We start from the raw sequence: 16,395 nt of genomic DNA on the forward strand, positions 1-16,395 counted from the left end.
TCGACGGCCAAAGCTGGGGAGGGAGCTACAGGCTGGAACAGCCTCCCCTGTATGTTAGTCTTCCCCCACCTGGTTCTAATGAGCCCTGTGCAAAATGAGTGATTACACCCAGCCTGTGCTCAATGCCCTGGTGGTCTAGTGGAGTCCCTGCCACAAGCAGCAGTGTCCACACAGAGGCGTAACTAGAACTTTGTGGGTCCCATAGCAACAATTATAATGGGCCCCCCCCCTAACTCAGGTCTCTACCAGTGCGCATCCCGCAGTGTGTGGCCACCATTAGTGTGAACAGTAAAATCGTGCCCCTCCAATATATATTTTCTAAAATAAAGAATGGGCACATTCTATAAAAAAGTATGTGGCCTTGCTTCACACCGCAAAGCTCGTTGCACATTATGAGACACACCGCAAAGCCCCTTGCACATTATGAGACACACCGCAAAGCCCATTGCACATTATGGGACACACCGCAAAGCCCATTGCACATTATGGGACACACCGCAAAGCCCATTGCACATTATGGGACACACCGCAAAGCCCATTGCACATTATGGGACACACCGCAAAGCCCATTGCACATTATGGGACACACCGCAAAGCCCATTGCACATTATGGGACACACCGCAAAGCCCATTACACATTATGGGACACACCGCAAAGCCCATTACACATTATGGGACACACCGCAAAGCCCATTACACATTAGTAGAAACACAGCAAAGCCCATTACACATTATGGGACACACCGCAAAGCCTATTACACATTATGGGACACACCGCAAAGCCCATTACACATTATGGGACACACCGCAAAGCCCATTACACATTATGGGACACACCGCAAAGCCCATTACACATTATGGGACACACCGCAAAGCCCATTACACATTAGTAGAAACACAGCAAAGCCCATTACACATTAAGTGACATACCACAAAGCCCATTACACATTAAGTGACATACCACAAAGCCCATTACACATTAGGCAACAATTACAAACTTACCGCATTTCTGTCCCACGCTGCTCCTCAGGCACTGCGACTCCTCTCTGCTTCACAGGTGTAGGAGTATGAGAGGCAGTGCACACAAGCATGTGGGAGCATAGGGGTCCATTTAATTATGCAACAGTAGCAGGAGTGGGGGGCAGGTGTGCGTGCTGTTGCAGGGCCTCCATCAGGAGGTGGACAAATGGGACTGGTGTCTCAGGCCCAAAGACCTACATAGGCATAGAAGGAGATTGTGGAGCCAGATACAAAGCTCCTGAGCTTCAGGAGACCAGTGTTACTTCCGCCCCTAGGACTGTCTGTCTCTGCTCTGACTCAAGCAGATTGGGGACTGACTGAGTCTGGCTGGCAGCCAAACTTGTAGAGACAGGGCAGCAGCATTTTGAATGTGCCGCTCTCCTGAAGTAAATCACAGCTCACGTACAGGCAGCCAATCAGGATGAGCGACTGCCTATCTGTGAGCACTCACTGACAGCAGCAAAGTCAAAATGCCCCTGCGCTGTCTCCAGAAGTTTGGCTGTCAGTCCCCGATCTGCTTGTCAGAGCAGAGACAGACAGTACTACAGGCGAAAGTAGCAGCAGTCTCCTGAAGCTCAGTCCATGGTTTCCTAGTGGGGACTGGAGCACAAGGAGCCTGTAGGGGAGTGGGGGTTGTAGGCGGCGGGGAGGATAGGGTATAGGCAGCAGCTGGCGGGGAGCAGGAGGTGGCGATACTGTGGTGAGTGGCTGTACCTCTCTGTGGACACAGCCACCACCGCACATTACTGGGACTCCCTCGGCTGCGCATCGACATCAGTAGTACTGACTGAGTAGTGTTCCACTGCCGTGCCTGCGCTGGTGCGCTAGGCAGACAGTCCCTTCTCCCTCGCAGTCTCTCTTCCGGACTAGCGCCCCCGCCCATCCTACCACCCGGCTCCTTACTCTGCTCGCTGCTCTCCCCTCCAGCGAGCAACATAATACAGGCGGCCGCGGCTCTCTAAAATAAAATAAAAAACTAAGCACGGTGCAAAATAAAAGTGCTCCAGCTTTCTGCTGGAACCAACAAAAAAAATTTGATGAGCTAGGTATGGAGGCGGGGTTATATGGGAGAGGAGCCGTGTATCCTGGGAAACCTGAAAGCTTTGCTGATCGGTGCCACGGTCCTCTGAACCACCTACAACCCCAATGTCACCCTGTGGGACCATGGAACCCAAAGAAGGTGAATAGTTTTGTAAAGCAATTATTACAATAAATAACATGCAACTTAAACTGATACCCTGTAACCCAGCCTCCCCAGCATTGGCATGCATGTCATACCAAGCCTCCGATCACTGCCCCCTAGCATGTCACAGACAACAAAGCCGCTTCCTCTGCCCTTCCCCACCAGCAGTGGCATGATACCTACGCCAGCCACCTCCTCTCCCCTTCCCCCAGCATGGCACATAGGAGCCAGCCCACCTCCGCTCCCCACAGCATGGCATTACCGCCTCTTCTTTTTTCCATAGCTGCACATATGAGAGCCACCTTGCCCCCATGGCACAGTACATACCTGGCGGTCAAGATGATCCGGAGCAGAGATAGGGGAGGGAGGGTACGCCAATGCAGCACGCCTTTAAGGCTGAGCGGCCATTCTCCCCCGCATTGGCCTCCTTGCACTCACAGCAATGTTCTCCTCCGCCATCGCATCACCACTAAGCCAGCATCAGTAATCCCTCCAAGGAACTTGCTAGAAAGGACACGCACGCCGGTCCATCCTGAGCGCGTGCCAGGGGTCGCACCCATAATTGAAAAATAAGTCCCTGCTCTTCAAAAGTGGGCAAAATATGCGCTATAGTGTGTATTTGCGAACACTGGTCATTATCCGATGTCCGAGACAGGGACACTTCTTCAGAAGAATCTTCTAACTGTGAATAAATCAGACTGAGTACTTCTATGGGCAACATCACCTCTTTTCATTTTTAGAAGCTTTAGTAATTTTACCTCTGGAGTACTACTACGAGACTCCTCAATATATTAAAGAGCCTATGCATCATTGACACTGGTTTATCACTACGAAGTAAACAAAAGGTAGATCCCCAGTCACAAAGGTCCGACCGCCACTGCTGTGAAGCAGTTATGGAAAGCAGCCTCATGTACATTCTTTCACCAAATTCTACAAATGTAGAGTTTTATTTTTTTTATAGCCAAAGGAACAAGTTTTGGGTGTAACGTTTTCCAGTAGACGTAGTGGAGCTTACCTACTTTTAGGAGGAGTACAGTATCTTACATTCTGATCCCATTGTCTCCCACTGGTCCCTACACTGGATGTTTGGAAAAACAGGATATTTTAAATTGGGAAGCGTAACGGAATATGCTGTGCTATAGAAGAAACTGTAAATAAATATTTCATATTCCTTACTATATTTGTATTAATTTTTCTGAGGGAAGATACATTTTCTAGTCTTCCGCTATTTGTTTGAGTGTTGTTCTTGTTCAATGTGTTAATACTATATCCTATGGGCTTGCTACAGTATTTTGCACCATGGGATGCAGAGGTATAAGCAGTCAGCCACAGACAAGTATATATTCTCACTTTTGATGCAATAAGAGTAGGTCAGGACTTTGTTCTAGATGTAGAACGGTACAACTGATTTAGAGACAGTTAGATCTATACACTGTATTATTGCAATACATAAATAGCACATTGTGGAAAACGCTTTGGATAAAGCAATGGGAGAGAGGAACTTCTGATCTCTTATGTATATTTACATAATAGAATTGTTGTACATTGCATGGTGTAAACGATACTACGGAAGTAGATATTTCAATAAGTCTTGGATTTTTCATCTATTGTGAGCATATTGCTCTGAGATTACATGAACATTTACTTTACTGATAATAAAGCTGCAACAATGTTGGATTAGATGTATTTCTGTATGGAACAAGAGTCTATATAGAAGTATATAATGTAGGTTTAGGACAACCATTTACACATAAACAATGATACAAATGGTGTTTACACAGATTGTGCGCATAAGACTTTAAGTAGTACACGTTACTTATTATATATAGCCAGTTTCTAGAGTGTAGTTACCAGCTTTAGTTCTCCTATTGCCTGGAATAATGGGAATAGCCATAATACCCGTTCGTGCTCACTGTGACTAGAGAGGAAACGGACAGTGATGTATTAGTACACGGGGTAAATCTTATACAAATACATCACTGTCAAAATAGAAAAACACATGCAAAATATTTATGTTGTTACATCATTTTTATGCTCCAACACTGCACACGTACAGACTACACTACAGCACCTTTTTTAAATTATATGTTTCCTAGATATGTTTATTTATCTATACTTATGTATGCATTCAAACTTTGGTTGTGAACAATAATGGAGACCTAAACTTGGAGAACAAGTACATCTTGATGTATTTAATGAATCACAGCTGTGCCAACGGATCAGCTTGTGTAATTTGAGTCCAATGCTTAGTCATCTACTTTAGGTATAAAGGTGATCTCTTAAGAATTGTGAATTAAAGTCTCATGCTTTATTTGGATAAAATGGAATGGACAAAGTGACAGCAGGATCCTGGAAAACAATGGCAGCTGTGCCTCTCTCGCTGTTGCTGACCTGTTCATTGGTCCACTGATTATGTAAGACTCAAAAGCAAGAAGTACAACTCCATAGTTTTTCAGGCAAGGGTTGAAGGAAATCTTGAAATGCTCCTGGCCATATACGTGTGTCCTCACCAGGGACTGTTACCCAACTGATGCTAGGATGACATCAGCTGGGGTCTCATGAGTGCTCCTAACTGTTACTTGCATGGTGACACCATCAGCCAAAGCAAGCCTGGATCTTACCAAAACTTCATGACCCCCTCGATATACACCTACAGGGAAAAAAAAGAAAGAAACTAAGCTACCTTTAATTTCAAAGAAAGCTTAACAGAAGGGCTGTGTCTAAGTAAAGGCTCCCACCAAGTAGCGCAAAGGATTGCATTCTCCAGGCAGCTGGACCACAAATTATGTATCGTATGTGGTCTTTTTAGAAATATTCATGGCAGCCATAACGATCTGCTATTCCAATCTGAGCAGCAACAGAACCCTCGCTACGGAAGCTCAGAATCGGATGAAATGTGGCCATATTGCACTAGTATATAGGGGCAATAACAGGTTACAGTAACATAATCTCATACATTTTGATGACAGTAACTTGCGAAATTTAGCATAGCGTTCCCGCTAGGCTGTTTTAGCCCGATTTTTAAAGGACAAAATGCGCCCTGCCCCTCCAGCAGCACTCCGCTAAAAGAGCCTGCTATCTGTCTTGAAGCTCCAGGCATCGCAATCTCGGCAGCTCAGGGACTTCAGCGGGGCCAGGTCCGCCCCCCCTTGCATGACGGTGGCGGCCCGGGCACTCCCCCTTTAATGACATGGCAGCCAGGGCACACCCCCTTTAGCGATGTCGATGGCCGGGACCACCCACAACAATGACATCGGCGGGCCCGGTCCACCCCCCTTATGGTGCCCCCAAGCATCAGTGCCCTGCCACAGTTAGTTCCTAGAAGGAACACTATCAGAGGCAGATGTATTAAGCTTGGTGAAGAGAAAGTGGAAGGTGATAATGCACCAGCCAATCAGCTATGTTTGAAAATGACAGTTAGGAGTTGATTGGATGGTGCTTTATCACCTTCCACGTTCTCTCTTCACCAGGCTTAATACATCTGCACCTCAGTGCTGTAAAGGGGCCTACATACGCAGCGACAATGCTGAGCATTCTGAGCGATGCTAGATCGCTCAGCACACAGTGATGTGTCAGCTGTGTGCTGAGCGACCTGTCAGGGCCTATGAGATCACTGTCCCTGTCTGGTGATTAGAGATTAATATCCACCATGCTGGATATTCATCACCAGGGCGATAGCAATGCGCAAGGCCACGCATCGTTTTGCCCCTACACATGGAGCGATGTACTGTAGTTAAATTAAGTAAAATGGCTCAGAAAATGGCCAGACATTGCTAAGTGTGTAGGCCCATTAGTATTATTTCTTCTCACCTGAGAGATAAAGCACATGGGAGTTCTTGTTCTCTGGCACCTTATCAGACCTCTCGCATGGTTGCATTCCTAGGAACTTAATGATGTTTTTCACAGCATCTGCAGACATAATATGGGAATAAAATACAATGTGAATGTGGGGAAAATAGAGAAGAAATTGTCAGACTGTTTAATTCACTCCCACAATATATGGTATGAGAGCATGGCCAGACTGCCTCCCACCATTGCACAAAAATAAGTCTTAATAATTAATGATTACAGAAAAGAGATAGTATTACCATCAAGGGTCTTTGTAGTACTAAGAGCAAAGGTTTCCTCTTTTTCATATACATCACCCAGTTCTTCCCAGGCTGCACTAAAGTTTGGCTTTAGAACCTTTTGTATGTGGTCTTCAAGCGTCACCTCCAGGTCTTCAAGCTGCGTATATACACAACACATTTTTTATTAAAAACTCAAGAACATGGGAATCCGGAAGACAGGTTGACACCATATGGTCAAGGTTGGCAGACAGAAAGTTGACACAAGTAAACGGTTGACATGGCAATGGCCGACAAAGCCAATGAGGTTTTCACTATTTGTTTCCCATTTTTGTGACTTTCATACAACCAAGTGGATGGTAAACTGTGCCAAGCGCAACAAGCCTTACAAGGGACGCAGTACACTAACTGGGGGTCCACTTGCTAAAATCTACAAATGGACACAAAACACCCCCCCCCATGAAAACTCTTTAATATGTCGACCATTACCTTTATTTTTTCCCATGTCGACTTTCTGTAGTGTTCATTTTAGCACCTTGCATCTTCTAAAACCCGTGCCATTCTTCTTCACTGCCTGGGGTGCCACTATCTGCTCTGGTGATCTAGTACAGTGTGGTCTGTACTTTAGAACTTATATGCAGACCACACCTCTGCTAGAAGCACCACAGCAGAGAGCGACACACCTAACAGAGAAATAGAAGTGCACAGGATTTATTAAAGATGCAGGTTGCTAGAATTAACACTACTTGTGTGTGTCGATCAACATACAGTATATGACTCTGTTGCTTAAACTAGAGGCTTCCAGATTTTGCTTTACAAAAACAAAAAAAATACCCTACTCATCTGATAACTAATACATACCACATACTCATCACTGTAACCTTCATCATCAGGGACACCAGTGTGAGGATCACAGTCTCTGACCACATATTTCATTGTGCAGTTAAATGTACAAGACACTGGAGAAAGGGGGAAAACACAGAGAACCAATGGGTCAATATCTAAATCACTGTACATAATTAACAGATAACTGCAGTTAAAAAACAGATGCAAACATGCATACGTTATCACATGTGCCAGCAGCAGAAATCATTCGATGGTCGGTGACCATCGAATGATTTCTCCGGGGCTCACAAGTGAAGACTGACTTATACCCTTTTACATTGCAACTAATTACTGGGTACAAGCCGGTTTCTTGCCGGCTCGACCCGGTAATTAGTGCGATGTGAAAGGGGTTACCGGGTCCTGCAAACAGGTAGCAACATGTCAATAAGAACCGGTAAAAAAAAAAGTGGATTTTGGACCTACCTGTAAAATCCTTTTTTCTGAATCCATGGTGGACACTGGGACAGTGGGGTGTGGGTGGAGCTTCAGCTACAGGCACCAAGAAGATTGACAATCTTTTCGTGCAGCCCAGGCTCCTCCTCCTCCACGCCCCCTACAGGCTTCAGTTTGTTCAACAGCTTATCCGCAAGGAACAGGAAGAGGAAGAGAAAAGGAAAAAGGAAACCTAGCTACCAGATGGAAGTGGAAGGTTCCAGAGAGTGAAGTATATACCCACTCATTGCAGATTAGTGCGTTAGGGTGGGCGCCCAGTGTCCACCATGGATTCAGTAAAAAGGATTTTACAGGTAGGACCAAAATCCACTTTTTTCTATCATACCAATGGTGGTCACTGGGACAGTGGGACGTCCCAAAGCTGTCCCTTTACGGGAGGGGACGCACCTGAGCTGCACTGAGGACACGGCGCCCAAAGGCAGAATCTGCCGTGGCGAACGTGTCAAATTGGTAAAATTGGATAAAAGTATGCGGTGAAGACCAAGTGGCCGCGCGACACAACTGCTCTGCAGGGGCTCCCTGGTGAGCTGCCCAACTGGCCCCAACCGAACGGGTGGAGTGGGCCCTGATGGAAGATGGGACTGGCTTATTTGAAGACAAATAAGCCTGCTTAATTGTTAACCGCAGCCAGCGAGCCAACGTCTGCTTTGTTGCAGGCCAACCTCGCTTGTTAGCATCATATAAGACAAACATCGTCTCAGTCTTACGAATGCTTTGTGTTCTGGAAACATAAACTTTCAGAGTTCTCACAACATCTAGAGAAATTAGTTCCGGAGCGTCCTCCAACGGGGAAAACGCAGGTACAACAATGTCCTGATTTATATGGAACTTGGACACAACTTTTGGTAGGAACTCCTTACGAGTTCGCAAAACTGCCCTGTCCGAATGGAACACTAAATATGGCGAGGCGTGGGACAAGGCTGACAGGTCTGAAACTCGCCTAGCCGAGGCTATTGCTAACAAAAAGACAACCTTCCATGTTAACCATCTGAGATCTATTGACTCAAGAGGTTCAAACGGAGGGTGTTGGAGAGCCGATAAAACCACGGTCAGGTCCCAAGGTTGAATTGGAGGTGTAAAGGGGGGCTGAATGTGGAGGACCCCCTGCAAGAATGTACGGACTGCCATCCGTGTGGCCAGTTTCCTCTGGAACAGAATCGAAAGGGCCGACACCTGAACCTTTAGAGAAGATAGCTTGAGGCCTAAATTGAGGCCTGTTTGTAAAAAGGCCAGTATTCTGGCTAAACTAAACTCCCGAGGAGGGAGCTTTCTTTCAGCACACCAGCCGAAAAAAGCACTCCAAACCCGATAATAGACTCTGGAGGAGGCTGGCTTTCTTGCAGCGATCATAGTTTTAATGACCGGCAAGGAAAAACCTTTTGCTCTTAGTATTTCCGTCTCAAGAGCCACGCCGTCAAGGATAGGCTGTGCAGGTTGGAGTGAAGGCATGGTCCTTGTGACAGCAAGTCTGGACGAGCTGGTAGAAGCCAAGGAGGCTGAAGGGACATCTCCTGAAGGTCTGTGTACCAAGCCCTTTGAGGCCAATTCGGGGCCAGAAGAATTGCTGTGGTTTGTTCCTGCTTGAGGCGCCTGATGACTCTCGGAAGAAGGGCTACTGGAGGGAATATGTAGACAAGGGAGAATGGCCATGGAGCTGAGAGCGTGTCCACTAGGTAAGCTTGTGGATCTCTGGTGTGAGTCCCGTAACACCGGAGCTTTTTGTTTGATCTTGAGGCCATTAGATCTATTTGTGGGAGCCCCCATCGGGTGACCAGTTCCTGGAAGACTTCTTCGTGGAGAGCCCATTCTCCTGACTGGATGTCCTGCCGACTTAAAAAATCGGCCTCCCAGTTCTGGACTCCGGGAATGTGGACCGCTGATAAGGCCATCAGGTGACGCTCTGCCCAACTGAGAATCGAGGATACCTCCCTCATTGCTGCAGAGCTCCTGGTCCCTCCCTGGTGGTTGACATATGCCACCGCTGTGGCATTGTCTGACTGAATCTTCACTGGCCTGGAGTAACCAAAGGTCCTGCACTCTGTAGAGCCCTGAGGATCGCCCTTAGCTCTAGGATGTTTATAGGGAGTTTTGCTTCTTCCCTTGACCATAGTCCTTGGAAGGAGTGCTCTGCCAAGACCGCCCCCCAACCTCTGAGGCTGGCGTCCGTTGTCAGGATCATCCATTGAGGGATGACAAACTGGCGCCCTTTTTGCAGATTGTGAGGAATAATCCACCAACTCAGCGATAGGCGGGTCTGCCTGGACAGAACAAAGGTCTGTGCTTTCAGATTTGTTCCGGAGCGGTTCCAGTGGCATAGCATTTCCCTCTGGAGTTGCCGGGAGTGGAACTGAGCAAATTCTGCCATGTCGAAACATGACACCAGCTTTCCTAGGACCTTCATGCATTGATGAACCGAAACCCTGTGCTGCTTCAGAAAGAGCTGTAGAAGATCTCTTAGAGCCACTCTTTGTCCTCCGGTAGGAAGACCTTTTGGGCCCTGGTGTCTATCAAGGCTCCCAGGTGCACCATCCTTTGAGATGGGGTAGTGGTGGACTTCCTCCAGTTTATTAGCCAACCGTGCCTCTGAAGGAGGGACACTGAGTTTGAGATGCTTCTGGAGTGTCTCTTGCGACTGGGCTAAGATCAGGAGGTCGTCCAGATATGGCAACAGACGTACTCCCTGAGTCCTGAGTGCTGCTGCCATTACAGTCCGTCCGGCTTCCCTACCAGGAACAGGCTTGAGTAGAAACCTGTCTCTCGCTGAGAAGGCGGGACCTGGATGATCACCCCTGCTGTCAGCAGGGAGCTTACAGAGTTGGATAATGCCCTTGCTTTTTCCGGTTCTAGAGGGGAGCCTGTTGTAAAGAACCGAGTTGGAGGGCGGCCCTGAAAGGAGAGGGAGTATCCCTGAGCTATTATGGTGTTCACCCACCTGTCGGTGGTTGTGGCCTGCCAAATCTCGGCAAATGACAACAGGCGACCGCCCACCGGTATGACCTGGTGAGCCCCCCCCCCCCCCCTCATGCTGCGGGCTTGTCTGCCTGCTTAGGGGCCTGACGGCGTCCTGCCCATGACTGTTTTGGTTTGGAGGCCGATGAGCGCTTTGCAGAGGGCTGAGCTCTTGATGAGGGCTGTCCCCTAGACCTTCCCTGGGATCTAGGCTTTGTTGGTGCAGAAGGCAAAAAAGCCATTTTGGAAGTGGCTATTGTGGTTACAATTTTGTCCAGCTCGGGGCCAAAAAGGACCTCGCCTGTTAATGGCAATGCCTCTAGGGCCCTTTTTGACTCGGAATCTGCATTCCAAGTACGCAGCCAGAGAGCTCGCTGGGCTGCTACTGATGAGGCTGAAATCTTAGATGATAACGCAGCTGCATCCACTGCTGCCTCCTCTAAATATGTGGTGCTCTCTCTGATTAGGTCCACTGTGGATAAAAGTTCAGAGCGACGGGTACCTGAGGTAATTTGATCCTGCAGGCTGTCTGCCCATGCGCCTATTGCTTTTGCAACCCATGCCGAGGCCATAGCCAGTCTGGCTGAGACTCCTGCATTGGTGAATACTGCCTTGAGACAGTGTTCAATCTTCCTATCAGTGGGATCTTTAAGAGAAGCCACTGTAGGTATGGGGAGAGTGGTTGCTTTTACAAGGCGAGCCACATGAGCATCTACCTGTGGGGGAGTCTCCCACTTCTGACGGTCTGCCTGCGCAAACGGGAAGAAAGAAATTAGACGTTTGGACACCAGAAACTTTTTGTTCGGGTGTTGCCATGCCTCTGACAAAACTTCCTCTAAATCTGTATTTGAGGGGAAGATGGCCAATTCTTCTTTTTGAAGTGAAGGGCGTCAGGGGCTGAGGTGTGTGAGTCCTGTATGTTAAGGGACAATCTAACAGCTTTGACTAAAGAATCCACCCTGGCCTGGGTCATTCTTTCCTCTTTGTCAGGTTCCTCTGCGTCGACATCATCATCTGTGTCGACCGTGCCCTGGTCACCTGTCTCATCACCAGAGTCTGAGTGATGGGCCACCACTGGAGCCTGAGCTCTGCGCTTAGGTGGGGCCCTCAAACCTGACTGTAAGGACGCCGACACCTGAACTAAATCCTGAATGGTGGAGGAGAAACCCTGCACCCAGGCAGGTTCAGGAATAACAGCGGGTTGTGCCTGTGGAGGTTGCTGAGCGGACTCCCTGGATGCAGCTAACTGTGAAGCTAACTCTTTCATAGCAGATGAAAGAGTGGAAGCCCAACTGGGCTCCACTGTCTGTGGACCTGAAGGGCCCCCAGGAGAGTCCTGTGCAGAGCAGCGCTCACACAAACCAGCCTGGTCTTGCACAGATGAATAATTTTCCTAACATTTAGTGCATGTGTACGCATGCAGCTTAGGAGCTTCCATGACAGGTTTAGCCTTGGAAGGTTTCTGTGACATACTCTCAAAGAACCCACAAACACACTAATGCAATGAAAACACAGTGTATACTATCACCCTCTGACACAGAAAGAAGTATTCAGATGGGAGAGAGAACAAGACACAATACTCTCTGACCAGCGCTAATGTAGTGTGGTACAGAGGGCTGCTGAAAAACCTGGTCCTGTAGCGTGTAGAGGAGCAGGAAAACTGGTGCGCTTCTCCCACAGTGAAGTCCCATAATGGCGCTTACTGTACGCTGCGTGGGCGTGGATCAGCCCGCCTCCCCTGGAACCAACAGTGCCCTGCGCCAAAATGGCGCTCCACAGCGCGGCACCCTAGTGGTCTAGTGGCCGCGCCGAGACGACTGGGTGCCACTGCCAGGGTCACCGGGCTGCACCACACCCTGGTGACATATGCTGCTAGCGGTATGCGCCGCGAATGGCTAGCTGTCCTTCAGGGGGACCCGCTTACCTGTGGTTGGGCGCAGCTTCCTCCGTGTCATGAGGAAAAAACGGCAGGTCTGGCTGTAGAAGTCAGCGTGCCGTTTCCAGCCACAGGGGAGCAGCGTTGCCAGCGCAAGCTGTCTCCCAGTTTGTAGTAAAAATAAACGTAGTAATAAGTAAAAAAGTCTGACAGGGCACGGAGCCCTGTCCCTTGATACCTGTGCCTTGAGGCACCAAGAAAAAACTGAAGCCTGTAGGGGGCGTGGAGGAGGAGGAGCCTTGGCTGCACGAAAAGATTGTCAATCTACTTGGTGCCTGTAGCTGAAGCTCCACCCACACCCCACTGTCCCAGTGACCACCATTGGTATGATAGAAAAAGCAGAGTTCTTACTGGTTCGTTGCTGTGCAGTGTGAATGGATTAAACGGGTCGAGCGACCCATTTCCCGTTCACACTATGGAGGAGGCAGCGCTCTAAGCGCAGCTTCCTCTCCCGCCCGCAATGACACGCCGGCTCCCCGCTGTGTCCCCGGATGACGTCAGCGAACCGGCATTAGGAGATGTGAACATCCCAAAATGCAGGGACGTGTCAGGACTGAACCATTTCAAAGTCCCGGTGTGACCCTGCATTTTGTGATGTGAAAGCACTATTATATTTGCGGACTCCAGGAAGAAGACAGGGCGGGGGGCTGACGTCAGCCGTCCACCCCTGGCACATTGCATTACAGCAACATTTGCATGAGAACGCCCATAAAAACACTGGGTGTTTCCATGTGTTTTTTTTTACAGACTGTGAGAATGGTAAAATGACTGAATTAACCTGCACACACCAGTAAAGGTTTGCAGTTCATGTACCTGCTGTTGACTCATCCTCAGGAAGCCTCACTAGAGTGTAACATATCCCAGGCTGGTTGTAGTGAAGACTCTGTGCCGGGACATAATAGAGCACTTCATAGCCTTCTGATGGTTCAATCTGAACAATTACTTTCTCTAACAGCTGATCATTGAGTGTATTGGTGCAGTCAAACTGTAGATAGAAGGAAACACAAGACCAAGTTATGGTTACCGCAGACGACAATGCAAGTGCTCAGCTTTACATTTATTGGGCATAGCAAAGGCTGTAAATGATTACTGTGGCAGAGGAAAGCAGGCTTACCTGAAATACAACATGATCTGTGAATGTATGCTTTACACAGCGCACAAAGTACTCGGTTTCTGCTTCTGTGAGCTGCACAGATTCAGAAGACTTGAACAGTGGTCCCAAATTTTTGAATTCTGGAATAGCAGCCAGTTGTTCTGCAAAGACAAAAGTGTTAAGCCATGACCTAAATGCACAGTTCAGCGGCGTCCTCAGAGAAGAATATGTGAGTATATTCTTCTGAGGAAGCCGCTGACGCCGCCCGCAGGTGGGGAAACGCATTAGAAGCTAATTTACAGTCACTTGGGAGCTGAACTGCACATCAATACCAGAAAAGCAATTCAGGCATATATCCATTGGGATCCGTGGACTCTAGAGATACTGTAGCTGCTATTTTGGTTACAGGCACCAGAAGCTGGGAGAACATGGACAGCTGACATCTGTGTGAGTTTAGCAGGTACTTGCAATTGTCTGGCCAGATTCATGAGTTTATTTCTTCAGAACACTCAAATTACTAACATCATCTGCTTACTGAGCAAGCTCTTTATATTTGGACTGTAGCATAACTAATCCAAAACAGTTAATAGCTACAACAGAGCAGATCAAAACCATCTTGCTTCTATGCTAACTTTATTGGACAGTATACTACATCTAATAAAATTCTAATTAATGACTCTTCCTCTTAACAGTTTCTGCTTATGTACCAATTATTTTATGTTATGCGGTAATAGTATTGTTTTATTATGTGAATTACTAAGATTTTTACATATGTGCACAATACCTGCTTATCGATCAATCAAACCGATTGGTTTATTAAAACTTTAACCCAGATCCCCAGCGCAGATTTATTTATTTTCTATACTTCTCTGTTTTCTCTGGGATTGAGCATCCCAAAAAAATGTAACCACAGGGGACCAGGACAGTATTTTATTGAGCACAGCGCTCTAAGCGCCAATCTATATTTTCTTTATTGAAGCATAACTTAGTCCTGAGACTGGTCCTCCGACCCTGCCTCATGCCTTGACAATCTCTGCCTTCTTACATTCTGCTATCAAGCCACCTCCCACTTACTTGCACCTCATGTATTCTGTCTATCTCCCCCTTCCTACTAGATTGTAAGCTCCTCAGAGCAGGGCCCTCTTCCCTCCTGTTGTCAAAGCCCTCTTCTCTTCACATTTCAATCACAGCTCTCACATACTCAAGCACTCAGCAATCATCTTTGTTCACATACTCATCCCCATCTTTGGCCACCAGCCCCTTGTGGTACATTGTACAAGTCCTCTCTTTAAGCTGTAATGTGTAGTGAACTGTGGCGCTCTTTTTACCTTTACTCTATTTTTGTTATTTATTTACTGTAATGTTAAGTTTTGTCTCCCTGTACTGTTCCTTTGTACAGCTCTGCAAAACACTTGTGGTGCCTTATAAATAAAATATAATAATAATACAAAATAATGCAATGACCTTCTACCAATAAAATCTGATAACAATAAATACATTTTACAATTGAATGGTTGGAAAGGGGCCACAAGTAACCATTCTATTTGTGCTAAAAAGAGTCTCTCAAAAAATGTTGTGTAAAAAAAAAAAGATTATATTTCCTATATAAAGTAAACATTACAGGTCATTATGATAAATAAAAACGTTTGCTTGTCAATTTTCACACCTTTTTGACAAATTAACTTGGCACTCAAAGGGTTAGTTCACTTGTCAGAATTGGGAGAAAAAAATGCATTAACAGCATATACAGATGTGTCCTCATACACCGATCCTTTCTGTACCAAAAAAGACGTAGACATTGATAGCACCTCCTGTGCCTTAGCACTTTTAGTGGAATTTTGCATCTAATAGTGTACTAAGGGCCTAATTCAGCATAGAAGACATGCATACTGTTTATGGTAGGGTATGAAATACCACGTCGGCAAATGTTGGCTCAGTTTTTATTTTTGAACTCATGTCGACCTAGAGTCAATCTATCATGAGTCCGGATACCTTGTAATAAGTACTGTTTTTACGTGTTCATTTTGTGTTGCAAAATCGTTGCTATAAAGTAGCAGATATACCATAAGAATGCCTAGGGCACAAAGCATTGCCATTCTTATTCTTTTGCAACAAATCCTTTTCTGTTAGTAATAGTAATCCTAACGACAGAACTTAATACACTATCAGCGAAATAAGACACAAAGATCTGTGGGACCTCTGTATTTTATCTTTTTACTCAGTGTACATACGTTTTTTCCTGAATTTTTTTTATGGAATTCTTAAATAGTGTACCAAGTGCTGTAAACAGCATAGTAGGGTTCATAGTGTAAGAAAATGTCACATGGCATGGCTAGTTTACAGTCTGATTGGTGCAATTTCAGGGTAGGTGTATGTAGACACAACTGTAGGCATGAATGAGCACTAAACATCGTGAGATAAAACAGACTGAAAGCACTGCAACCTATACAACACAAAGCTCCCTTTTTGTCAGCTTCTTATATACACTAGCAGTAAAAAATAAAAAGTTTTTTTTCCCATTGTTTCATCAAAATAATTTTTGCCAGTACTCCGGTACATGTCCTGGCAGTGCTAAATGATGCCTAACCAACAAGCATTTTTATTCTGTTGTCGGCCTTTTGGGAGTAAATTCAAATAGTGGGCCAGATGCATCAAGCTTCAACAGGTGATAAAGTGGGGAGTGATAAACTACTAGCTATTCGGCTCTTAACTGTTATTTATCAAACCCAGCCTGTAACATGGCAGTTGGGAGCTGATTGGCTGGTAGTTATCACTTTTTGAAGCTTGGTGCATCTGGTTCAATATCTTA

General features: G+C 46.5%; 1 protein-coding gene across 1 annotated transcript in view; it reads right to left on the reverse strand.

Annotated features, from left to right (window-relative positions):
- Positions 1–4,368: 4,368 nt before the first annotated feature.
- COPG2 (coat protein complex I subunit gamma 2) overlaps positions 4,369–16,395 on the reverse strand; it is a 55,713-nt gene continuing 43,686 nt past the window's right edge. Inside the window, exons 19-24 of the mRNA XM_083183322.1 lie at positions 13,608–13,747; positions 13,307–13,478; positions 7,132–7,229; positions 6,292–6,430; positions 6,014–6,112; positions 4,369–4,853 (exon numbers count right to left, since the gene is read on the reverse strand). Of these exons, the coding sequence (XP_083039448.1) occupies positions 4,723–4,853; positions 6,014–6,112; positions 6,292–6,430; positions 7,132–7,229; positions 13,307–13,478; positions 13,608–13,747 (779 nt within the window). The 3' untranslated portion in view covers positions 4,369–4,722. The remainder of the gene's footprint in view (positions 4,854–6,013; positions 6,113–6,291; positions 6,431–7,131; positions 7,230–13,306; positions 13,479–13,607; positions 13,748–16,395) is intronic.

Source organism: Crinia signifera, chromosome 4 (assembly GCF_055691185.1).
Source record: "Crinia signifera chromosome 4, ASM5569118v1, whole genome shotgun sequence".
NCBI classification, from domain to species: domain Eukaryota; kingdom Metazoa; phylum Chordata; class Amphibia; order Anura; family Myobatrachidae; genus Crinia; species Crinia signifera.